Genomic DNA, 26,808 nt, shown 5'->3' on the forward strand with positions numbered 1-26,808 from the left:
TGTTTAGTCTATATAGCAGGGTAAAATGACTGGTTGCTCTTCTTTAATACCTAATGTAACTCTGTAATAAAAGGGCCCCTTTTTCACTCAGGCTAGCTCTGTGCTCTACCCTTTTCCCCATAAGACCCAGTTTGTGCCCTTTGATTACCAGGAAGCCTTCTGGTACCTGGCAGGGCTGTCAGCTGCACCCTGGGCACAGAGTCTGTATTAAGGATCAGGGGTGATTCACGAAAAGTGAAAATCATGCTGTAGTTGTAGTGATTTTGTGTGGCATTTTACAAGGTCCCTTTTCTGCCAATATTACTTAGTAAGTTCAGAATCTGTCCACGTGCTGGAGAAGTGCAAAGGTAGAACTAGAGAGCAGTAGAAACTAGGGAGGAGAGAGGGAGGCTTTATTGAGGATGGTGGGGAAAAATATTTCATGAGTTTTGAAATAAATGAGTGATTCATGGCCAAGTAGATGTTGTTTATGTATGGCAATATAAGTATATGGATCAGGGCAAAAGGAGTAGTACTTTGCACCCTTTGTAAGAACTTGCAATGTAGGTAGGAGAAGGAAATGGAAGGTAAGAGTTACCTTCTGCTTTGAATGAGATGACTATTACTTTAAAACTAGTTAATTTAAAGGCAAAAAGCTAGTGTATCTTTATTGTTCACAGCTGGAAACTTGCCCGAAATTCTAAGCCAGTGACAGAATGAGTGGGCTTCAAAACCTGGAAGTATGGCTTAAAATAAACTATCCTCATTTTGTCCATTCATCTCACCAAAACAGATTCACAGGTGCAAAAACTGTGCAAAAAGAGGCACAAAAGGATTCAGTGCTGTACCTGAGACTGCATCAGCACTCACAGAGAGGAGGTCATGTTGCTGAGCTGGGCTCACTAGAGTCCCTAGACTGTGAGGGAGAGGAATCATGTTAGGAACTTACCCCTCTCCAACATTTTGTTCTGTGGGGCTGTGGAACAGTGTTTAGGAAAGCCATCTCCAAGATGCAAATTTGAGTGGGTTTATACCTGTGGAGCTGTAGAGACCAAGTATTTAGGAGACCCCCTTAGTGTATACAGAGATGTGTCCTTTCACTGGGGTTTGTCAAAGCGTGGGGGATTCACTTAATCGCAGCCTGGGGGGGTTGTTTCCCTTGCCACCACCTTCCCCGTGATCAGGCACACGCATGACTCCACACAAGGACAGAGTAGCTTTGGGGGTGCCTGCATGCCCTGGGTAAACTGGGTCAGAATAATCAGTGCAGCTCCTCTGTGTGCCCAGGAGGCTCCTGCTCAGCTCACCTGGGTTCTTCTGTGTGTATGTGTGTCTTTCCCTCTTGCAGAAAAGCTTCCCTCTGGCTTTTACTGTTCATTTGAAGAAGAGGACTGTGGCTGGAGGCAGGGCTCCTCTGCATCCCATCCTTCTCCATGGCAAATTGGAAGCCCGGAGCACAACCGTTTTCCTTCAATAGAAGGTGTGTGACAGTAAATAGTAAGTGCATAGAATGAACAGCAGAGTGCAAAAAAGATACAAGATACACAAACAGTGGGGAGAGGGAATAAAACACAAGGCATGTTTTCCAGTGTACTTACATGCTCAGCCTCCAGTGGAGCAAAAGGCATCTTTCTACTGTAACTGCTTTGAGCAGAAGTCTGTCCTGCTCACTTCCTGTCTTGAGGGTGCAGAGCGGTACCCCAGGTCTCCAAGATTGACCAGATACAGAACTTGACCCTTTCTAAACAACTTCACACCAAGTGTTCATCTGCATGACCCTCCTCCATACTGAGCTGGTTTTTTCTTTGTTTTTCCTATTTACTTCCTCTGCTTCTCAGTACTCCTTTTTCCCCTGCTCACGTCCTTGTTTTCCTTCTCTTTGCTCTATTATCCCTCGAGATATCCACTTCTATGTATAATTGCTGTATACTTTGTTCCCCTACCCAAATCCCAGTTGTTCGTTTCTAATCCTTCTCATACAAACCAGTGAAGGTTTATACTTTGGGCACTGAACTACTGCTGGTTAAGTTTTGGCAAACAGGCTACCTGCCAGGATAAGCTTTTTCCTAGCGCAGTAATGTGAATCGTTGGAGGCTTTTGTTGCTGAGACACAGGGCATCTAAAGTGATACAGTAATAACAGCAGAGTTAATCGTGTATAATCTCAATATTGCTTTAGATCCAGAGTTAAACATGAAGAGTGAGATTCTCTACTTTGGCATGAACTGGTGTAGGCTACAGTGCAGCTATTCTGGTTTATGTCATCTGATGGCTTAGCCCACAGTGTCACAGACCACAAACTGATGAAAGCATAGGCAGCACAGCAAAGAGCCAGAAAGAGAGGGTACTGTGGGGAGCTGGCAAGTGCTGCTGATTCACTATTTGTCTTATGCTGCAGAGGCAATTTCAGTGAAAGCCCAAATAACTGGGCTCTAAGCAGCAGTATTCTCCTGAGCTGGAGGGCAGAGCTGAAATAGTGCAAATACACACCTTTTCATGCAGAGCTGCCAAGGAGAAACCCTAGTGTTATTACTGCCTGTGTTCCTCTTGTTACAACTAAAGGAGCAAAGAGGCCTCCAGCTGCGTTACTCTGGTGGTGTTTTGCCATAGCTGTATTTTGGGTTGGTTTTGACCGAGATAAATATTCTCTTCCAAGTTACTTTTAATTCATAAAAGATAAATTTTTGCTGTTCAGCCTTGCAATGGAGGATAAATTTGACGTCATGGTGCAACAGAAGATAGTTGTAGGGGGAAGGCAGACAGACTCCTTCCATGTGTTTCCCGAATATGTTTGTTGGGTAGGTGAAACTGCATCCCTAATAAATTGAAAAAGCATTCTGCTGTAATAGGAGCCAGGTGACATAGGTTCGGGGAGGTTTCACAAACCCTGAAACCAGAAGGGGAGTGCTGCAGTTTGACCTTCTTCCTCTCTTTTATCCAGGTTCTGTGCTCCTCCTTAACACCAGCAAAGCACCAGCAGTAACAAACACTGTCATGACCAGCACTGCATTTCCAGCTCCTTTGAGGAACTCCCCCTGCGAGGCAAGTCATGTTTTCTTTTCTTCTGCGATTTACAGAGCTTTTTTGTGTGTCTCACTCTGGTTTTCAAATATAGGCACTAGGTCAATAGCACAGCAACCGCTTTCTCTGATGGCTTATCTATAAAATATAATTATTTAATGCCCCTGTGTGCAGGGGAAAGATATGCTTATCTGCTTGAAATGCCACGAAATGTGCTCTGAAAAGCTTGGTGTATCCTGTCCTCATTCTATGGCCTCACATGATATATTACAATCTTCATAATTAGGTGTATGTGCTCTAGGGGTAGGGCAGCCAGCATTACATACACACAAAGAGGAAGAAGCTTACTGCATGAACCAACAATGTATTTGCAAGATCCAAGAAAGAATAGGCTTCAGACTGTTCCCAAGCTGCTCAGTAAATACAGTGCATGCTTTCCTCGTATAGCTGGGATCCGAGCTAGCAGGTCTTCATCACGCTACACATCAAACCTACCAAGCCTCATGTAGGCCTTGTTCATAGGAGCACTGAAGTAAGCAGCAGCAGAGATAAAGTCGTGTAAGGATGGAACCAGCTTCACAGGTTCGTATTCAAGCAGAAAAGCTATTGACCGTCATAAGACATCAACTTAAGCAAGGACATCAAGGCTTGCCAGGCAACTTTGCACGTGGTTGTCATTTCTGAGTCAGTTGTACGTAACCCTAAAACTGCACCTTACAGAAAGATGACCTGCCTGCATCTTTTTACTTTAGTCTGTAGCTTCACAGATTATCTTATCACTGATAGGATTTATTTGTGACTTACGACTTTGAACCGTGGCTAGTGACTTAGAGAATTTCACATCTTGAATGGTCACCCTGAAATGTCATGTCAGTGCCCGGATCTTGGAGCAGAGGGATTTGAGAAAATTGATCCCAGCAAAGCACAGTTTGTTGTTTGCTGGTTGAGCACTGAACAGACAAAAGAATCAGATTCTCCCTTTTCCAGTGATCTTAAAATGCAGAAAGGACAAGAAGGGATGCATTAGAAAGTCCTCTGGAATGAAAGTACATAGAAGATGGAGTTTCTTTGGCTTACAGTTTGGTTTGGTTCACTTCTGTTGGATATCTCAGTTCATACAGCAAAGTATATCTGGTTTTGCTTGCTCGATATATTCATGTCCTCTTCCTTTAGGAAATACATTCCACCTTGTTTTCCCTCCCTTCTGTGACAAAGGCATATGCAGGTTCTGAATATTTTAAGACCTTGTTCTGCTGTGGACCAGCAAGAGCGAGTGTTTTTCATAATCCACCTGACACAGGAATCAGAGTGAATGATTTCCCAATATGTGTATATTTTTTTTTCTTGTGTATACAACAGTGCAAATAATTAAACTTGCCATCGGGGGAGAAGCTGCCATGTATTTCATCTGCTCACATGCCATCCCACCTCCGTCACTCCCCTTGGCACTTAAAAGGCATCCGGACGCATCCAGCATTGCAGCTGTCGGTAATAAAGAGTGAAGGAGTTTGGCAAGGGTTTTGTCTCTTGCCTTTTCATATAGTGTCAAAGCTTCTCTTCTCAATGAGCCCCTGGTGGCTTCAAATTCTATTTTACTGGAACAGTCTGTCTGTGAGCAGAATAATTTAATTCTACTTTTCAGCACAACACAAGAGGAGAAAGGAGATAGTCCCCCCTATGCACTTACTCCTCCAATAGTTGCCAACAAACTTCCTTATAGTGGAATTACAGTCAGAAAAGAGGTTGTGAAAATACCGTAATGCTGTCCTGTATTTATTCACCCTCAATCACTTCCCAGTTGAACTGGCTCAGGTTCAGGCATTAAAAGATGAGTTTTCTTCTACCTGTCGCTGCTGACAGCTTCACCTGGCATGTCACAACCAGGACAGATTCTCTGGCAACTGAAATCCCACTGACAAAATTCACTCATGATTCATGTGACAAAGAGATCTCAGCAAGTGCATGCAAATTAGACTCATTTATTCTTCCACAGTCAGAGCAAGCCATAAACCTGCCCTCCCTCTTGTATTTGATCCAGCTCACATAATCCTTTAGCTATCTGCTTGCTCTCCTTGCATGTTCGCTTACCTAGTGGGTTGTTGTGACAGCTGGTTCCAGTACCCCAGAGAGATTCAGCTCAGATTCACGTCCTGCACTAATATATATTAATGATGGAGGCCGTCTTTAAGCCTGTCATTTAACATCCTTCCTCCTCCTTTTTATGCTGTGTCTACCCTAATATCAATGTGCCCAGCTCAGCTGAACTCCTGGGGGTGAGGCTGAGTGCTCTGCCCCACCTACCCAGCTCGCTCACCTCTCTTGGGTGGATGAGGTTACCCCTGCTCTGTGCAAGGGACCATATGCTGCAAGCCCTGAGAGCAACCAGGAAGCAACAACCATCCCCAGATTGCTGATCTTGACTCCTTGCTCTTCTCTCCCTGCTACGTGGAAGCTCTGGGGCACTACTAGACCCACTGTTTCACTGAAACTACTATTTTTTCCCCTTATCTCTTAATTTGTTTTTATTTTATCCGGTGATATTAGACAATATCACCAACCATAGCAAATGCTGACACCCTGCTTTTTAGCTTTAGGTGTTCATAGCAATTAATTACTTCAACCTCAGCATAAGGAGCATTACCTGCTGCAGTGCTGTTTACCAGGCTGGAGGTTTTGGCCAGAATGCCCGTAGAACCACGACTCAATGCTGGTGAGGAAACAGTCAAGCAGTCCACAGTGAGTGCCAGCCACAAAGAGTTTGCTAATGCTTCAAGCTTGTTTTTTCTCCCTCAGCCTGTCTGTTTAATCTTCCACTGTGATGGACTGGTAATGAAGATGACTGAACAGTCTGAGAAAATAACTAACAGCCTGGAGATTTGCAGGGTGGCCTGGTCCAAACACCTTGCCTGCTGAAGTTCTGGGCAGCTGTTTGCAGCAGTGCTGATGCTAGCACTCAGAAACCCCAGAGCCTGGCCGATCTTTGGCATATGTATTACCGCCGAGTGCAGAATAAGTGCAGCCCTCCATCTTTGTGCTCGCTCCAGCCTGAGGTCGGTCATCAGGAGCATGCTGGGCTACTTACAGGCTGTGCTCCCCTATCATTTCCCATGCCCTGTGGGAGGCTTCTCATTAAATCAGAAAGGGAAAAACCAGCCTGACCTACTGTGTGCTGCCCCACATGCATCAAAAGATGAGTAGAGGGAAAAAAATGCATGCAGGAGATACTGAGCCTGTACTTTCCCACACATGTTTGGGATTGGCCCTAATGTGCCTTACACTTTGTGTATAGCTTTGTATTGTACTTTGCTCCTGTTTGTTTTGGGCAGCTTTATATTTTAATTTTCTTTGTTCTTCAGTGCTTTTGGCAGGTCAGCGTGTTAGTCAGTGATGCTGCCCTTTGTTCTTGGTTCAGTTAGTTTTTCTCTTTCTTTTTGTTGTTTTATTAAATCTTGGCTAGGGTATCCTGGCTTCAAAGAATCTCTCTTGTTTGCAGTCCAGGCAGTCTTTGTTATCTTTTTCACGTTGCACATTTGGTAGAGTCCTTTCCCTATTGACCCCATTAACTGTGTGTTTAAAACCCAACTTATATGGAAGAGGGAAGCTGTGGGACTTCTGTGAAATCTTGGGGGAACGCAGGAAGTGGTACACATTGTCCATGAAGAAATGCTCCATTACCCTGACATAGCCAGAAAGGGGAGATGCAACAAAAAGCTCGGGTAATGCTTCAGGAACCAAACTGAGTCACAGTAATCAAGAGTGAAATTCTTTTAACCCACATGTAAAAGTTCATTGGAAACAAAGCACGTGTAATTGAGCATAGGAATGCATGTAAAGTGTGAAGAATTAGTCCAAACAGTGGCCTGATTTAAAGATAGAATTCATAGAGCTTGAGCAATAAAGCACAGCATTATTCACCCCTTCTCTTCACACTGTGATTCCCTTCCTCTGAGCAGGAATCAGTTGGCCTGCCCAAGGCCAAGAGAGCAAGCAGGATCATGGGGTGGTTCGACATTTTATCATTTTGAAGAAGAAATCCATATGCATGTCATTAGTAGCTCTACTGCTGTCTGGGAATCTGGGAAACCACATAGCAATTAAAGTCCAAGGGAAGTGCTGTCATCTCAGACATCAATCAAGGCAAAACTAAATTGCTTTGCCCCACTTGATAGCCCCTAGGTGTGTACAGTTTCCAGACTATAATGGCCACCTACTTCTCAGTACTTTGCAAAGATGTCAGAGAGCTGATACAAGAGGGTAGCAGATAACCAGGGAGCACTCGCCTTACTGTGGAAGCTGGAGACTACATTCTGGCCCCCCATGTCTGGACAACAAGGCAGTCCCATCACCCTCAGTCCCAGCGTTGTTCCTGTACAAGTGCAGAGGCACGTACGTTGACTTGCTTTTCATTCCATTTATCAGTGATGCTCCCTGCTGTCTGCATCCTCAGGCTTTGAAGGATGCTGTGGTGCCTGTAGATCATGAGTCATACCTGTGTCTTTCCAAAACGTTTGGGCTTCTGTCATAAAAAGATGTAAGACCAGGTCCAGGACTGCTGCTTTCCGTGAGGGCTTGGCACAGTGTGCACCTGCCTGGGCAGCAGCGGTTGTATGTACCCTGCAAGGTTTTGTCTTGTGGCGGATTACGACCGTTACTTCTGTTTGGAAGTCACTGCAGAAACATGAACGGTCTGGACACTGATTTTTTAGAAAGGCTGAGCTTAGCTCAGCACAAGGGAATCTGTGATAGGCCTTAGCACTGTATCTGAGAAGTAAAAGCCACGCAAGCAGTTTTGGTGTCTGCTGTAACAGAGAAAGAGAATAACAACAGAGGTGGTGGTGTCCAGGTGGTGATGAACTTGAAATCAGCCTTTACATATATCTTCACAAAAGAAGATGACTCTTTGCAAGAGGGACTACCTTTTGTTTGGGAACCGGATTATTTCATTTGTCTGTTAGATCCTGGGTCAAACCCTTTAAAGGGTATGGTTGTGGCTGAAAAAAACGATGAAAACTGATTCCAGTGATAGTAAAAGAGCTTTGTGCTTTTGGCCATGTTTACAATAATGAAAATCTTTTTCTGATGCTATTTTGACATTTCAACTCGCTATTTCGTGAAAGCCAGCATCATGTTATGTAAGTACATACTAAACTGAGCTGGACTTCTTTTAAGCTTGAAATTACTTTTTGAACGTGAACATACTCTCTCTAGAAAATAAATATAATACGTTGATGTAAAACAGTATAGTTGAAGTTTACCCTCTCATTCTGGTTTATTGATAAAAAGATGTTTTCTTCCTCTGTGGTTATTAATTCAGTTCCCTTTTCTATGCAAAGGTGTTGTGTTTTTTTAAAGCATGTAAATCAATAATATAAATCATTCCTTGAGCGCATTCTGAGCCCCATGCTGACACCTGCAGAGTGTGTCTTTTTTTCTCCTCTATTCCTCAAGCTTTAAATAACTTAGAAGGGTACATGGTGATAACATTGACTCAGAACATTTATGAGCATGAAAAATATATGCCTCTAGCACAGCGTTTCATGTGCTTTATTTTGCAGAATGTTGTTAGCATCCTTTTTTTATGATTTTAAAGTGTTGTTTTTAAAATCTGTACAGTTTATTCACTGTTACCTGTCTTTATCTTTTCTTGCTTCCTTTGCCACCTGGCTTCTGTGTCATTGTACTGGAGGATTTATGATATCTGAACTTTCTTGAGGGCCTGGTCACCCCATAGTGCTCTGGTAGCAAAATTATGAACTCTTTCTGTTTCTTTTTTGCTGTCATCTTTATTTTGTTTGTTTGTTTGTTTCCTGAAATGAAGGTGCTTTCATTAAGGTTTTGATTTTATGCAAATAGACTTAATCAAGAAATAATGTGAGAATAAATAGCATGAGAATCTCTTCATATAAAATACAAGCTTCTCTTGCCTGCCTAGGTATTTTAAGGCTATATGATCAGGTTGGTTGATTATAATTTTATCAGTTACATAAGGTTTTTGCTTACACATCCGAGTCCTAAGCAAAAGCAGAGGTGTCAGCAGACTACAAGGGAGACTGACCACACACAGTTGTTGATCTGGCTAAAAAACACAAGCAAGACCTTTTGGTCATCTTTCTTATTCATAGGAGTCCAAGTCTAAATTGCTGAGCAGTCCTAATAGATGTCTTCACTTTTACTGTTGTGTGCAACTATTTCTCATTTCTAGTTAAGAAAAATAGTATTGCCAATGTGATGAAATTCATGCCTCAAACATAGTTCATATTCATATACAAAACTTGCTGACACTTGGCAAAGGTATCCACAGCTATTGTCTAATTCTGTGTAAACTGTATTCCAACTTGCAGCTCCAGTTTCTTTTCAATGTTGAAGTGTTTTCCAGGCTTCTTTAATGCCTGACGCACATTTACTGGGTCGGTACATTCACATCTGGAAAAAAATTCTACAGTTTTCTGTCCAGAGAAGATGACCTAAGACAAGAGTTATGTTTTTCAGAAGAATAATATTTTTTAAAATTTTTCTGTATTTCAAGAATCTACACTTCCTGGTCAGGAAAATTTGGAGGAATTCCTTAGAGCAAGTGTTACAGGAGGAGGGCAACAACTGGGTGCATGAGAACTAGGTAACGTGCTGTCTCACAAGATACAAGCCTGCGGTGCAGACCTGGTGTGTGGGTAGTAAGATAGCCACCAGCGGGATCCCACTCCTGCAGTTCCTTGGCAGCAGGATGCCTGTAGGCTCTTCTCCATCTTTTTTAAAATACCATACTCCAAGCCCTGTCTGAACTATGTTCGTCTTTCCCCTTTTCTTTCTTTACTTGTGCTAAAGATGGACAACTAGCCTTTTCCTGCCAGGTAGGACTGCAATGCTAATGGTCAGAGACATTGCCACTCAGAAAGGGAGGAAAAAGAAACAGCAACTCTCCTGACTGCCACTGAGGAATGTTTTATTTTTGCTGCTGTGAGTGTGTGCCATTGGTCCTCAGTCAGACCTTTGAGTATTAGTTCATACCGGAATGTTTCTAGCCGTTAAAGGAGACTCAGAGGTGTAAGCAGGCCTAAACTTCACCCAGAAGGTTCTCAGTATTTTGTTTCTTTTGTGCATAAGAAAGTAAAATGCAAGTCTCCATTCTCAGGTGGTCTTGGAATTATACAGCTTGTGGTAGCAAATCTACCCTCTTTGGGTTTTTTCACCTCTCTGCTGAACCTGCCAAGCCATGCTGATACTGATAAGGATTAGTTTTTTGTTCTTTCTTGGATGAATTGAGTCTCCTGTTTGTCAATTCAGAAATTCTACAAACTCAGAGGCTAAGGGGATTGTGAGAAGGCATCTTTCCAGATGTTTGCAGCACAATGCATATGGCTATCTGACCCAAGTTCTGCCTCAATATGCTGCGTGTTTACCATGGGCGCTCTCTCTCTCTCTTTAATTTTCCCCAAATCAATTTAGAGCATTTCATTTACTGAGTCAGTGGGTTTGCATATGAACAGCTAATCACCACCTATGGTGGGTTCTAAAGCTGGAAAGCAATGTGCTGTTGAGCCAGTGTCTACCTGCAATGCTTAATTAATTTCTCAGTGATGTTTCTAGCTTCTGAATATTTTGCTGCTGGTTTAACACAGAGGGGAATGTTTAATACATAATGTTAGGGGTATGCCACCAACAGCCCAGATTCTGATTTTTCCAAATGTGCCACTGCACTACTTCCAGGATGCTTCGTGTGTGTAGTACCAGCTGCCATCATTGATGCCATATTCTGTAGAACGAATGCCAGCCCCATTTGGGGGGTCTTTGCTATGGTATCCAGCTCATCATCTGCTCTGGTTCACTTCAGCAGGTGTGAAAAGACCTGGACTGCCCTGCTGTGAAGCCTAGAAACCAGGGAAATCACAGCCAAAAATGCCCATTTGGACACGGTGCCAGTCGATTCACTCAGAGCCAGTTCATTAGAGTCTGCGTATTGCACTTTGCCAGCGAGCAGATCTCCCACATCTAATGCCAACTACTTCTTTCCTTCAAACAGCTGATGTGTGCAAAGGCATCCATTCCAATTCATCAATTGCTTCAGCTTTTGCTCTAGTGTTATATTAATAGCTATCAAAGGCTCGCTCTTTTCTTACTTCTGACCATGTAGATGTTGCCTCTTACTGTCTGGCAGGTCTCCAGAAGAGACAGAGGTCTGAAAGCTCCTGCATAGTAGGAGCTTCGGGGCTTTACCTCTCCTATTTTGAATTGTCAAAATGGCACAATGAACTTGCTCCAACTTACCTGTATTAGAAATTTCACATGGTGCATTACAGTAGAGTTGACGTTAGGGTCTTAAAAGTGCTTCACATGTGGACTGCCAGTAAGAGGAGTTCTTTCCCTGCTATAGGTTGAGTGCTTTAAACATTCACTGGCATTGCAAGGTTATTTTAAAAAAAAAAAAAAAAAAAAAAAGTTTAGTCCTGATCCATTTTCTCAAGGGAAATTACTTAGGTGGATCTGAAAGTTATTCCAACGTTATTTAAGAGAGAGCGCTTTTCACTGTAATTTCTTTCAATAGCCTGACTTAGTAGACACTTGAAAATATAAAATGCCCAAGTTCTTTCATCTCGATTGTCACCTGACATTAAGACCATGTATGCACTAAGAGTTAGGAGTAGCCATGCAGGTATCAAGTTTAAAGGCATCATCCTCCTACACCATAAACATTTGCCAGCCTGCCTCTTCTACCCGTGTTGGTTCTGGTGAACTTGTGGGTATGAACTGGGCCCTCCTCTGCTGCCTCCCTGGCCATCACTTTGTGTGGTATCTGAAGCGGTTCCTGGCAGTCCTGCTCAGCTCTGCTTTTTCTCTCTGATGTCTGCAAGGTGAAAGTCCTCATGATTCATCCTATGGTTTCCACTGTCTGACATTATGGAACTGGACATGAGACTACACAAGTCCTTTCCCAAACTTGGGGTGAAGGTGAGCTGGTAGTCAGACTTAAGCAGCAGCTCGTCCCTAGAAGTTCTGTGGTCTGGAAGGCCCCTGTGGTGGTTTGCTTGAACCACTCAAAACCTCACACATCAATCTTGAATGTCTGGTCACAATAATGTAACCAAATGGATTCACAAACCCATACTTGCATATCGATATGTACCTCTTACCGATGCTTGTGTCATATATGCTAGCAGTACAACAGACCCAGGAACAATTCCAGGCAAGCGCAGTGATTTTTGGACAGAGAGAGAGAAGAACCACATCTAGTTTTCTCAGCCTCTGTCATAGTTTTGCAGTGTAGTCAAAGTCACTGATTTCTTTGTAGCTTTGGAGACAGGCAGGTGAACTGCACTGTTTACCTAAATTCAGTACTGGTAATTAATATAAAGCTCATCTACAATTTTGTTTCACCCACTACAAAATTATGAACAATATAAGCTAGGAATAATAGAAACATTTCTGTCCTTTCAACCCCTAAATCTGACTTCACTGCCATGACAGACTTACATCATGAGATAGGTGTATCTCTACACTCTTGCAGTTGTGTTTTAGGCTGAGAAATGGATATGAATATTCTGTGCTATCAAAGCAAGAAAGTAAGTAATGTTATCAGGTGTTCCTGTGTAAAATATAAATTTAATTCCTAGCCTCCTAATTTAGTTGTTGGCTTTGAAATGTTAAAAAACAGAGGGCTTTTTTTTAACATGCATGGATGCTAGATACTGTGCTGAACACTTTCTTGTGTCCAAAATATCCATCATTAATGCGGCTTTAATAAACCCATTCCTTCAGCATTCTCACCTCTACTGGTTATTGATGTGAGACTCAGCTCCTGCGTGTGATAATGTCTATTTTACTTATGCTCTTTATCAACAAAGAGCTAGCTCTTCTTCTTCTTCCCAAGAAAATTAGAAGACTGTATTCATATAATAGAGATTCTGACACTAGCTTGATGTGGAAGGATTTGTTTTTATTTTCATATGACCAGGGAGAGAAAGTCATAAAATGAGAAAACTACATGAAATAAATTTACATATGGGAATAAATGCATGGAAATGGACGCAATTACATTAAATGTGACAAAAATGTTAGAAACCCAGTTCTCTAAGGTATTAATAAAAAACCTAATTATTGCTGAACTTTAATTGGAGTCTATAGAAACTTGGAAAGAGCTAAGGAAAACTGATTTTTTAAAAGAGTGTCTGGGGAATGAGGTTATGATTACTAGTGATGCCTGCTTATTGCAGCTATTCTCCTTGTGTTTTTGCTGCTGCTGGAATATAAAAAGTAAAAAAGTTGTTAGTCTTAACTTGAATCTCTTAGGTGGCTTCTGAGGGGAGTGTTATCTTTGTACTGCAGATAGTAGAGATATTAGCTTATCCCTTTTAAATTACAGGCACATATGTGAAAGCTAAAACAGATGTTTTGGACTCAACTTTACCAAAAAGAAAGGCCAGTAGTTCCAAGATTAAATAGCATATACTAATTATTGCAGACTTCCATATCTGTGGAGTTTTCTGAAGGGATTATATGAGCATAAAAGAGGGAGAATCACCTTTTTGGTGATTAGAAAACAAAGAAATGAAAGAAGAGTTGGGAATGTTGTTAACTTTTGGATAATGTTTGTGATGTTTAATCTCATATGTTCTCTTTCTTCTAGCTACGAATGTCATGGCTCATCCATGGTGTCTTGCTGGGAAATATATCCCTGGTGCTGGTCGAGAACAAGACGGGAAAGGAGCAGACCTGGATGTTCTGGCATACAGATAGCAACAAAGGTTTGGGAATATGGCAGTGGATGATCTTACCTCTCCCAGATATACTGGATAGGTATGAGTCTCCTCGTCATTCTCCTTTATGGTGATCAGTCATTTCATCACTAGCTACCTAACAATGAAGATGGCCAGCGTCGCTGCTGGAAGTTGTTCCCTCGGGGAGAGGAAATGCTTGTTCCCCGGGAGATATCTTCTGTTAGAGGCGGGGAATGAGAATAACTGCATAGTTAGAGCAAAGCACGCAGGTTTGGAACTCCTGAGTGGTGGTCTTGGTTCACAGGCTGGGTCAATGGGTAGTCTACAGCAAGGTGCTTAAATTTCTGTCTCTATTTTCTTGACTGGAAATAATCATTCTCCTCACATACTATTTTATGTAGCACATTTGATCCTCTTATGTGGTTTGCTAAAATTGGATGTGAGCTTCATAGCTGATTTTTTTCTGGGTATCAGATTCCCCGGAGTTCAATGTGTCTAGATCTGAGGATGAAAAAGATGGGAGAAGAACATGCTGCAAAATCAGACAAGGATGCGTCTGAACACCTTTGTGTTAGCTATAGCAGGAGGTTCAGCTTAATAAGGGGCTGTCTCAGTTATAACTGTATTCTGGCTTTAGGCATGAAAGGTTTATCTGGTAGCATATGCTTAATCTGGTACCATATGCTTATTTAGAGTGTTGTTTTAGCTGTTTCTTACAAGTTAGCTTTAAGGGAATGCTCTTGTTCATTGTTTACTTTTTGTGTGCACGCTGGTTTATGCTGTCTGCAGAGAAGACACAGGCGTACTTCACCTCCTGCTGCCCTGGCCCTCAGGGTGTAAGATGCAGCTACGATCTGTGCCATGAGTACTGGTGCCCTTTGTCTTTTTGGAAATCTGTGCCCTACAAAAAATGGATTTCATTAAGGGATAGTTTGCCTCATAAGAAATTTGAACAAACATTATATGAATATGTCTTTTATCTTGCTGGCTCTTGGGGATGCACGTAGGCTGAAATACAACAAGGACACTGCCAACGCTTTGGTCTTGAATGTATAATTAATATGTATGCATCAAAGATGTAAAAAATATCAGCATTAAGCTTATTGTGCAGTTGCTGCTGAAGCACCATTTGTAAAAATACCTGGTTGCTTCATTCCCTTCAGCTCTGTTTCCTTTGAAGAATGGTATATTTTGCCATTATTATTTGTGTGATTTATTTTTTTACATTGCCAGGGGAATGTTTTGTATCTGAATTATTCTGTATTCTTATACTACTGCTTTCCTTCAAATTCTCTCTGGTTGTGCAGTCGGGCAGAGAATACTTTGATCTTAGGAGCCAGGCTAGCGGTGGTTCATGTGGAATCACAGATTCAACTGGTAGTACGGTGCTGCCTATTCTGTGTAAGGTGCTGACACCCTTACTTCCCCATTACTTGCAGAGAAAGGCAACAGGCTTCACTGAGGGAAGGGACTTTGTTGGAGATTAAGACATGAGCAAGGAAAGCTTGGAAGTTTTAGTGTCTCTTGAAAAGTTTTTGTCATTTATTTACAGAAAGTGCACTATTTTAATGATTTTTTTATATTTTTTTTCCTAAGATTGATTTAGTTGAAACCAATCCTTCCTGGGAAGGAAGAAGTCTCCTATGAGACTTGGAAATGCTTCAGGCATCTTTCTCACCATCTCAAAACCTATATATACAAATTGGGAAGGAGTTCTATAGAAGTGTACATGGAAATGGTACTGGGGAGACTGCAGTATCTATACTTTGGAGATGATAAATGACGCTTTTATTGGAGTGTAAGAAGTATTTAATTGACGTGAACGCAGTGCTGGTGCTGCTGAAAGCTTGCTGTGCCTGTCTTTTTCTAATTGGTTCCTGTGTCAGTCAGTAGCTGTGAGGGTCTGTGATAGAAGCATGATACTGCAGATATTCCTACAGGAGGAGCTGAAACTTCAAATCACCTCAGAGAAGTAAAGCTCTTGAATAAAGCACACCAGTGTACCAGTTCCACACAGAATTAGAGCACATGCCATTGTGATTGGGAAGCTGAATGGAAAGCATTATTAATAATAAGATAATATGCTCTAAAACTGCTCAAAAGCATGCTTGTTCAAAAGCTGCTTAGGCATAATTTCCATGTTTGGCTTATAGCACTTCAAAGAATCATTAGGAAGACTTCCAAGAAATTAGATCAGCTCTATCTTTAGAAACAGGCATTTCTTAAATGTTTGATATCCCTCAAGCTGTTGGGAGAAATTATATTTGGGCAGAAAATCACAGCTAGAACATTTCAGGTGAATTGGCAGGAACAGAAAGTAGGGAGGAGTATGACAAAGAAACTAAATTGGGACTGAGGGATGTTAGATCTCTAGCAGTGCGTTAGCCTGGGCAGCCCTGGACACATGCTAAATTTCCTAGAGTACGATGAGGAGAGGATTGTCTTCTTTCCTTCCATTTGATCCTTAGGAAAGCATCCAGTTGCAATTTCACCCTGTGTGAGGTCTTACCTTTTCTGTGTGAACTTAGAGGATGAAGCCCTGGCTTTTACTTCCCAAAGTTAGCCATCCTTCCTTGTTCTGGAAAGTGTTGGCCAAACAGTCTGGAGAGTCAGCTCCTAAGGTATGTGGGTTAACAGAGCTGTAACCCAATTCCAAATGCTCACTATCTTCCGTGTGTGGAGGAGGAAGGGCAGGGAGCCCGCTGAAGGGTACGCCATCAAAGCAGCTACAATTAAAGGAGCCGATTGTAGGCCAGAGCTTCTTGAACTGTTGGAAGAACAGATTGCCTATCAGAGGCAAAAGACAAAGTCTCCGGAGGTGCTGTGTTTTAACTTGCCACTTAAATACACTCCATATGAACTAACAATCCTTGCGGTGCTTCGTTTGGCCCCCATGGAGCCACCTGCCCCTCCCTGAAGGACATGTTACCTGCAAATCTGACAATTTGCACAGATTAGCGGAACCTAGAGAATCGGTCATTTTTACTTATCGGAATTTACTCATGAATGCAGTGCTAAAATAATTGGTTTGAGAGTAGTGTAGCAAACCACGTTATTGTAAAATTGTTATATTTGATGGAAAATTACTATTTGTTTTCCAATGATAAGTGATAAGCCTGTTGAGGATTGTTCTTTTTGAACTTCACGGAAATGCACATAGGAAACAGCCTTAAAAGCTCTGTTGTAGTTGGTAGTTTGGCCTCGCTTATTTTATGCATTGGGTTTTAGTTAGTAAGTAAATGTGAGTTTAAATTTATTAATGATCTAGTCATGGGAATGTGACAGCAAGAGCAAATAAAAGCCTGATGTAATTGGAGATGAGTGATTTGTGTAGCTAATAATTAGATCTTCTGTTAGTTTAACAGTATAGTTAAGGTATATCACATGGATAAAATACAAGTACATGTAACAAAGTGATTCTCTGGAGCTTGCTGTAGGCTGACGCTTATTATCACCAACCCACCTTTTTTGCTATGCAGTGGAAAAGGTGGAAAAGGATTAACTCTAATAGGCTGAAGCCTGGCTGAAAAAAATAATGCTTTAAGAAACAAACTTGAATTCTCTTGATTTCTGCTCCCTTGGGTGAAGTTGAGGCCCGCCGTGTGGAACGGCTAAATGTTCTGTGGGTCCCTCTACCAGCTGGCTGGAGTTCCTGAAGTGGGCTCCACGTGAGCCAGCCCAGCCCAGCCGTGGTCTTTTAAGGCCTGTATTCTTTACTAAACCTGTCCTTTTCTTTAAAGATTTCACTGTAACTTCTGTAAGGGGAAGGTGGTAAAAATGGCAAGTGTTAATAGCAACCTGTCTAACCTCAGTACAATCTTCTGACAGAAGAATGTTGCATAGAAATATAAAAGGAATTAAATGTATCTACTGGTTAGAAAGGTTTCCTTGGCTTCCTATCTTCTTAAGTTAATTTTTTTAGCATTACAAAGTCTAAATTTGTAGCCAGTCTTAAGTAATACTGGCCAGATGGGGGAAGGAGGAGCGAAAGGAGAAGTTTGCTTGAGGTCTCTAAAAACTAAATTTTCAGTCCTAAGTAGGGGCACTGCCTTGTCACTGACAGCAAGACAAGGCCCTGTGTCCTTTTAGCAGTGCAGCACATTCATAAAATAAAAACCAATTTTCACCCAGTTGTGCTCAGAGAGCTTCAAAATAGTTTTCTTGCTGATCACCATCTCCTGAACACAGAATGAGGAGTTTTGTTATGTTGGAAGAGAAAAATGTGACTTACCTGGAAGCCTAGGTATGGATGTCACCTTCCTGAGGAAGAAAGCAAAAAAGTCTACAGATCTAAGTTACCTCAGATGATATTCTGTTGCAACAAGTCAACATTCACGTCCAGATGACTGTACTTTCTTTCTTTAAACTGGCTTCTTTACCTATGCCAGTCTTGCTGGCTTGCTAGATTTTTATGAACTACACTGGTGCTCATCAGTTTTTCGTCTACATATCAAAGTGGGATTCCCTTTGAGTCCTCAGGAGTGAGATCCTTTGGTCTGTCTGGCTCCTTCAGCAGCTCTGATCTCAGTGGCAGCCAGAGCAGCTGGGGACCCTCTCACTCATGGCTGCAGGAAAGAGAGTAGTAAAAAGAAGTTTTCTCGTACGACTCTGCCGTACCACTGTGGCTAAGCGCTCTTCCTGTCTAATAATTTCTTCTTGCATTGCTCTGTCTCTCCCTCATACCTCTTGCAGGTTTTCTTTCTAATAAGTTTCTGGGCATCAGGTTTCCCATCAAGGAAGAAAAAGAAAAGAAAAGTTCTCAGCAACATTTTATACCCAGAGGCCTGTTTGTCTCCTGTTATTCCTGACCTTTCTTCCCATTCTGCTGTGAAGAAACAGGGACTCTCCATACAAGCTAGACACATGTCTCCCTACACATTACCACATATATATTAATTGGGCAAATCTACGCTCAGATCTCTTTATTCTTTCTTCTTATATCCGTCCAACAAGCCTAGCCTGTGTTGCTCTGATGTGGTCCCACATTACTTTGATAAAAACAGAGTGAGACTTTAATGCCCATATCACTGCTTTTCTGCTCTGTAGCATTAACTTTGTCTGCTGCTGTCCTCCTTCTGAAATAGTTATTCTGCTGGTGGCTGTTCTGTGCATCTGAAAAAGGGAGTTTTGGTGACTGTGTGTACAGAGTACCTGTGGCAGATTCTGTACGTGTATATATTCTGCATGGTTGCCTTTAATAACACCATTGAATCTCAGCCTTTATTACTAGCTATTAAGTAACTTCCTGCACGGCAATTCTGTCACTGTAACTGAGTTTGGTTAACATGCTTATATTTCTCTAAATAATCTCATTCCACCTAAGTATGTCTTTTATCCCAAATAGTAAGTATTCCTTTGTGAAGTGAGCTAACAATGCATCATTTGTAACAGAGACATTAATGGGAGCCTGAATGTAATAAGGGTTAGTGACCTGAAACTTCACTGTTCCGTAAGTGCCTCGGTCTCAAGCAGGTTCAGCCGTAATTATTTTAGCTAGGTAGAGAGAGAAATCAGTTTCATCAGAGGCAAAACATTACAAGTTATGAAATGGGATCTGTACGTACAGGCATGCTGTGATCGTGTCACTGCATGGGGGTTTGAGTACAGAGGAGATTAACGTTCAATCTTGGTTAATAATCCCTATCTTTATGATAAAAAGAAAAAAAAATAATGATTACGAGCCTTTCTAAAATAATGGCATGCAGACAGCTGCCTGAGTCTGGCTAATGGAAACCTGAAGTATCCGTATAAGCCAGAGACAATATTTAGGTGGCATTCAAAATTGTTACTGAAGGGAGGGAGCTGCAGAATTTGCCCAGAATCAACTTTCTGAGGTCTTCAGTTCAAGGAGAATGGGTTTTATTTCCTTCTGAACAGAAGAGGATATAAGATATCCAAAAGCTAACACTTCTGTGCAATGAAGACTTAAGATGTAAGCACAACAGTTTGTCCTCATGGAGGCAATACTAACATAACTATAGATATATTTTTCATATTTGTAGCTAAGTATTTCCCTCTGTAAATAAACCCAGATATTTTTTTGGGGGGGAGCCAGTCTTCTGTTAGGATCAAGAAAATGGTAAGTAACCAAAAAAACCCAACTGAACAGAAAAGCCAGGGTGATGTGATGAAGCTCAAATGCTGACCACACTGAAATAAACCCAAAGATCCTGAGGAATAGGGAAGATTGCAGCCCAGAGGTTTTGCCCTGTTTCTGTCAGATTTAACCGAGTTGAAATGTGCTTGGTCCTACCTTTCAAGGAACTGTTCCTGTGGATTCAAGTTTCACAGGTTTGGCCAAAGAAACAAACCAAAAGAAGCTTGTTTGTTATGTCTTTGGTGCCATTTCTTATCTGCGACTCTGAAATATTTGATCAGTAGTCACCCTTGAGTGGTTTTTGAATTTATGTAAAACTTATATCTTTCAGACAGCCGAGCTGATGTTCCCCAACGGGGAGATTTGAATTAGGTTTTTTGGTTTTTATCCACCTGGTACAGCATTTCCCATCTGCCTCAAACAGGGTTGTGTTATGTTTGTTTGTTTGTTTTTTTAAAAAAAGCCTTTGTATGAGTTGCATTTACAGCTCAGCTGACACTCAACTCTGTGGGATGTAACTTGTGCTTCCCGATTGTCACACATCTAAGGAACTTTTTCTAGCTGTGCTCCTGGGGCCAAGTAGGGCAAAGCAGTCAAGTAGGACAGATAAGTAATTTCCGTCAGTTCTCAAGTAATGATTTTTCTAATATCCAAGCCGTTAAAGACTTCTGTAGCAGCCGTATTTTCATTTCTTTGAAGAAGCGTAGCTTACACACACAGACTTATCTGATGAGGATTTGGATTCCATGTGGGGAAGTTGCTGGGAGATTTTAAGCAACAAAGTCATGACAAACAAGCTTGCCAGCACTGATCTTCCTGCTCCTCTATAATTGCCTTCAGGAATACTCTTTCATGGCTATCCACTACAATGTCTGTGTTTGCAGTGAATTTATCTACATGCTGCTGTGGACCAGTATCTGTGTGGGTAGGTGCCAGCTGAAGTACTGTGTGCGCAGTCAGTATACCCCTCTTTGATCTGTGCAAAAATATCCGTGACACGTTGTCACCTCCAGCATTACACTGAGTCACTGCAATAACAGACGCTTCTGGTGTTTCAGTATCAGCTTCCACCAAAGTCAAAGGAAGTTGTTTCATTGATTTCAGGGATCAAACAGAAAGAAATAAAAGGAGGGGGCAAGGGAACAAGATTGTCTGTGGGGGTTTTTTCGTTTCACTGATGTGTGACATTTCCATCTTCAGTTTTGATTAAATTTCCCTTAATTAGCCCGTTAAGCTAAAACCACCAAAGCTAATGATTGAAATGTTGGTTAACTGATGATCTTGTTTCATTGGAATTTGAAAGACATCACATTTCTAAATTAATAGTGGCATTAAACTGGAAAAGAGAAAAAGATGAACTATTTGTTGCAGAAATGCTGGTCTCAAGAGAAGGCTTGTACTGAAACTGCATTCATGTTAGAAAAAAAAAAAATTAGATTGATAGGCAACCAGAGCAGCACTGATGGTCCTAACAGCGTTTAACATTCACATGATTTTTGTATTTTGGAGCCATTTCTGTCATTTTTTTCATCCCTACTGAAGTTCAGGAAACTTCTCAAGTCTTCAGGTCCCAGTGCTCCTGCAGGTGAAATCAGTGAGGCTGTCTCTTGACTGGAACGAACTGTCATAAAAGCAAAGACCAACCTATTGCATTCTTATATTGGCATGTTAGACGGCACTCCCTTCAGTGATGGAAATAGTGGTTTGCATCATGCCTTCCTGTTCTTAGGGGCTGAACATTTGGTAATTATCATAACAACCCTTTATTGTCTGAAGAGGCATGACATGAACGGCGCACCAAGGGATAACACCTTGGGCCCTGAAGCCTAGGTTCTGCCAAGGAAAATTACCTGAACCTATATTCAGAAGTATTTAGTTGCCTGCAGGCATAAAGAAGGTACATAGTAGTCTTTGCAGAAGTATCTGTCTCTTCTGTTATGCAAAAAAGAAGAGACAGATAGCTGAGCTAAAATCTGCAGAAATGGAGGGGAAAGCTGACGTGGAAATACTGCTTATTTGTCTTTGTAATTCGTTAGCATCACACAAACATACACATCAAAATGTCCACGTGTCTAAGCGGCATTTAGTGCACACCCCCAGGAAACAGGCCAAAGATCAAATGCATAAGAGACCCCGTTCCAGTGGTCCCTTCAATGCAGCACCAAGGCTCACTCTGTGCAGGGCATTGATTTTCAGACACAGCCAACTGAAAGATGTGGAGCTGAATCTGGTTCCACTTGACCTCTTCCTGGAGGTTGCAGCAGTGCACAAGGAGGGAGAAGCTGCTGCTGAGCTGCAGCCTGTAGTTTTCAGCCCAAGGTAGGTGCTGGTGCTCCGTAACGTAGCAGACTATGACCTGCAGTGGTTCAGGACCTGTTTCACATACAGGTCGGTCATCTCTGCTGCTGGCACAGTAACTTGCAGGAAAAAGTAGATCAGAACTGACTTTGTCCAACAGCTTTTGTTTAAAACTCACATGGCATGCCTGAAATTGAACAGCTTATGTTTATGCTAGAGCTTGTAATTTCATTTGAAGTGTTGTGGGATGTCAGCTGTGGAGCAAAGAGGGGGAGGAGGCAGGGGGAGGACAGCTGATGTTGTTGCAAGCCAGTTTAATATCCAAGGATTTTCTGTTCCTTCCAGTTCTCCTCTTCGACATTCCCACAGTGGGTTTCAGGTATACCAGCTAAGAACCGTGAGGCTTCTGGCAATGCCAGGCTGCAGTTGCACTTTGCAGGGATTGGGAAGGCAAAAAATACACTTTGTGTGACGCATATTCTGTGACCTTCAGATTTGTTTGGATGGAGCTGCCACATTTTGAGCTGATAAAGACGGATCATTTAGCAAGAAAAATTATGTCTTGCTCTTTGCAGTTTCCTTTGATGCTAGGGATACTCTTCCCTCACCATATCCACTGTTCTTTGTGTCAATCACTTGCTTTTTCATAGCAGCTGCTCATTTCTTTAGAACATAAAAAGTCCATTTTAGAAAAGTCTCTCCATATGTCCAGTGCATGTCTCCAAAGGGTGAGACGTTTCAGTATTGAAGCATCACTGCTTTGCTTTACCAGAAATAAAGGAGGAACACAGTAGCTACATCAACTCTTTTGTGTTGTGAACAGACTGTGTTCTGTTCTAAACCCTTTGCGCCTTTCAGGGGTTTCCAGGAGGTTTTTCCTGTTTGAAGTTTTTCTTTTGGTTGGGTCAGCTTTTCTGACTGTGTCCCCCTCTGTAGCTTAGCAAGAACACCAGTTGCTTCAGACGCTTCAATCCAGATATCCTCAAAAGGCACGTTTATCCCTGGGATCTGTTTTAGCTTATGCCAAGCCTCACTGTCATCTCTGGTGGTGAAAGCTGCACTGTGTTTGAGAACAACATGGAAGCTGGTTACATGTGTTGACAGAGGCAGGAGGCTCAAACAAAACCCTCACTCAAAGCACAGGAACATGCTATCCCAAGTAGATACACATATGAGCAGAGAAGCTTCACTTGAATTTTGTTTTGTGATGGTTTGCTAAGGAGAGGTGGATTTTAAAAACTGTAGGAGGCAACAAAACTAATGTGAGAGTACTGGTAGCAGACAAAAAAGCTGAGACCCAGTACTAAGGATAAAGAACTAGAGTCTGTGGGAATAAAAATATTCTGCTGGTGTTTAGATTCTTGCTGCAGTAAAAGGACAGAATTTCTACAGCCTTTCAAAATAAATAGGGCTGCTCCTCAATAATACTTTGTTTTGTTATCAGTTTCTCATCTGAACTGGAACACCTGCAAGAATCCACATTCTGGCTAAACAGATCTAAAAGACAGAGCAGGAACCATCAGCAATAGATCTCCATGAAAGAGACCCATGAATGGCTTAACTTCTGCTGGTGTAAAACATCAAGATGCAAGAGAACGAGGTTTAAATAATATTACATATTCTCTTGCAGCTTGTTCTTACAGCATATAATAGTTTCATGTTTTTATAGTCTTGATGCAACCTCTCAGCATTGTATCTGACTTCTGGGCCATGCTCGGCTGCTTTTAGAAATTGTCCTCCTCCCTAAGCAGAGTATTACGACATTACGTGGCAGATATGCACTGGGAGAACGTGAACTTGCTAAGCTAAGAGAAAATCTAAGTCCGTGAGCGCCCTAAATGAATGCGCGGTCAATATACTATCAGATTTGAAGTATTTGGTTATGGGTTATTTTTGCTCTTCCTGTTGACTGGTAATATCACTGAGGGTGAATTTACAGGGATCTTTTTTCTGGTAATGTAGGAGTAGCAGAACTTCCTGGCAAAAGCCAGCTGAGAGTGTGGCAGTGATTTAAGGCAAACCTGCTCAGCTTCCACAAGGAGATAATGAGTTCTGCTCTTCCTATGGACTACCCCATGTCATTTCCTCTCTTTTGTGACTGCCAGGTCTGTTAGATACCCTTTGCTTCCTAGGGAGTGGATCAGCACCAAGTACTTTCTAAATTAGTTTCAGCCTTTGATTGCCAGCTCCTTTTAGAAACTCCAGGTGACTTTGGGAGCCCCAGCCTACTTATTTTTCTTAACACTTTAGGGTGTAAATCACTTGTGAGAATAAAATCGTTTAGGTGTCTGATTTTTTGTGTGCCAGAAGCCAGGGGACTTTATTTTCTGTCCTGATACACCACACACACCTCCACATGCAGATTTGCACATATGCCTCTGGAAGCACCAGAGGCTGCGTTGCTTTTTCTGTCTACCCATATTCATGTACAACTTCCCTCTTAGGATCACTCTGTCAATTTAACTTTTTTTTTTTTTTTTTTTTTTTTGGGGGGGGGGGGGGGGGGGGGGGGCGGGGAAGCTTCCTCCCGCATTCTAAAACTGCTTTAATTGCAAGGAGCTCTGAGTTTCATCCCTTTAACGGAATTTTATCCCTATTCTTCCCATCTGTGCAGGTTTTGGTTTCAGATCGTCGCTTCATGGGAAGAAGGATCTGATGCCATTATTGCTTTTGACAATGTCTCTCTTAGTCTGGACTGTTATTTAACAAGTAAGTTTTCCTTTTGTCTGCAAGTGACTTGTCTTTTATTTGCCATGTAATTGAAATTTGGAAAGGGGTTGAAACTGTGGGGAAGGGATTCAGGGTTGTTATCTTCAAAAGACTTTTGAAATTTAAAGGTGTGTTTCAGAAATAACTGTGCTTCGATGGAGGAGGCCTTTCAGATGCACACCTTATTAGTGGAGCTGACCAGTGAATGGGTCCCGAATTTGGCAGTAAATGGGTTGTGAGACATATGGTGTGGGAGAATCGGCTTCCAGCTGAGACAGAAGCATCACCTATCCACCCAGGCTGATGCAGAAGCCAGTCTGTGATTATAGAGTTCCACATGACCTGGTGGGCTGTGTGACAGTTATCAAAATGAATGACAGTGGGACTCTGGCTAGGAAAAGACAGGCATCCTGTGACTGACACTAACTTTGCCATAACATTGGGCACATCACTCCAGAAAATTAGGACAAGATTATGTTATTTGGACTGACATGCATTTAAGTCTGAATCAGAAACTAGGATCTTCGCTCTCTTCTACTCCTGGGAAAAATTTGAATTCTGATCCAGACTTTGTGATTGACTGGCCTCTAGAATATGCCCAGTCTCTACCTCTGCTGCCAGATTCCACCGCAGTTAGATTGTTATTGAACATTTGTGTCTGGCTCATCCTTCATAATCTCATGCATAGTGAGTTGCTTAATTTGTAAATGTGTTTGATGATCTATCTCACTCTATACCTCATACCAACAACTTACATGAGGACTAGAGGATTGCTGCTCTGACCATGCGGAACTTCTACCTTGTGTTAGCAGTAGAACTTCAGTGTATTCTTTCATCTCTTAAGCTTGAAGCTACAACCTCTGTAGCTTGGTTCAGACTGAAAATCTCTAAGCCACTTCCTCATCCGACAGCAGTCGGAATGTTTCATCTGCTTTGTGTTATGTTTATTTGCGTTGGCTGGGGTATGAAGCTTTCTGTTTACGCAGTAATACCCCTTGTGTAGTTATGCACCCCTTTCTGTGCATAACTTCAATGTACCTCAGGATCCAATATTCTAAAGAGATCTTAAAATTAGGCTGTAATTAAAAAAGATTGCACATACTTTTGCTGGCTAAAAGATAAACTTCCAAACAGTTGCTAAATTATTATTTAATTTAATAAAATATTTTTAATTTATTTTTTATATATAATAAAAAATAATAAAACATTTCTGCTTTGTGCCTTCATTCAGTTGCTGTTTTGTTCCACCACTCATTCCTGCTTATTTTCCTTTTGTCACTGCTCCCTTAACAGCAATGGAAAGTCAATCTGCCCTTTCTTTTGAATAGCGTTATATCCTGTGGCTGCAGGCTCTTATTCTCAGCAGAGAAGTGTGCAGCCCTTAATTTTAGCTTCAGTTTTGGATTACATACTGACTCAGCCACCCTCAGTGATAAACCGGTCTCTGACTTCTTGTTTTCTAGTCAGTGGAGAGAAGACACCTCGAGGTACCACTCCAGACTCAAGCAATTTGCTCACCAGTAGAGGTGTCCAGAAGAAGTTTGGATGGGAACAAAAGCTTCTGGGAAATCTCCAGCTCAACACTGCCCCCGTTTCTGGTCCAGCAGGTAATTATCTGGTCTGAGAAGCATTTTCAGACAGCAGAGATTTCCAGCTAGTACAGATTTCAGTGAGATGAGGCTAAATGCAGTATGATTCCTTTATTATTATTTTTTTTTACCAAAGCCTTTGTTCAGAGCTTTTGCCAAGTCCCTTACAAACAAAACAAGCTCTAGAAAGGAATTACCTTTAGCTGTTAACAGTAACTGGGATTTTGATTGCAAGCTGGTGAAAGAAAGAACCAGAGGGAGCCTCTTCTTGAAGTAAAAAGTGGTTTTAAACTGTAAGATGGGATGGTTTGGTGTCACGGTCATATAGAAATAGGCAGGAGTCAAAGCAAAATGTCCTAAATGACTGAGTCCAGCATGTGGTAACCTGAACACCCATCTCTGGTTAA

At 41.8% G+C, this 26,808-nt stretch overlaps 1 protein-coding gene across 1 annotated transcript in view; it reads left to right on the forward strand.

Annotated features, from left to right (window-relative positions):
- The window catches only part of ALK (ALK receptor tyrosine kinase), a 357,284-nt gene that overhangs the window by 284,043 nt on the left and 46,433 nt on the right, over positions 1 to 26,808 (forward strand). Inside the window, exons 10-14 of the mRNA XM_080408812.1 lie at positions 1,328 to 1,459; positions 2,920 to 3,020; positions 13,618 to 13,787; positions 24,718 to 24,812; positions 26,276 to 26,419. Coding sequence (XP_080264938.1) covers positions 1,328 to 1,459; positions 2,920 to 3,020; positions 13,618 to 13,787; positions 24,718 to 24,812; positions 26,276 to 26,419 — 642 coding nt within the window. The remainder of the gene's footprint in view (positions 1 to 1,327; positions 1,460 to 2,919; positions 3,021 to 13,617; positions 13,788 to 24,717; positions 24,813 to 26,275; positions 26,420 to 26,808) is intronic.

The sequence above is a fragment of the Falco punctatus genome, assembly GCF_963210335.1.
Source record: "Falco punctatus genome assembly, chromosome: 12".
NCBI lineage: Eukaryota > Metazoa > Chordata > Aves > Falconiformes > Falconidae > Falco > Falco punctatus.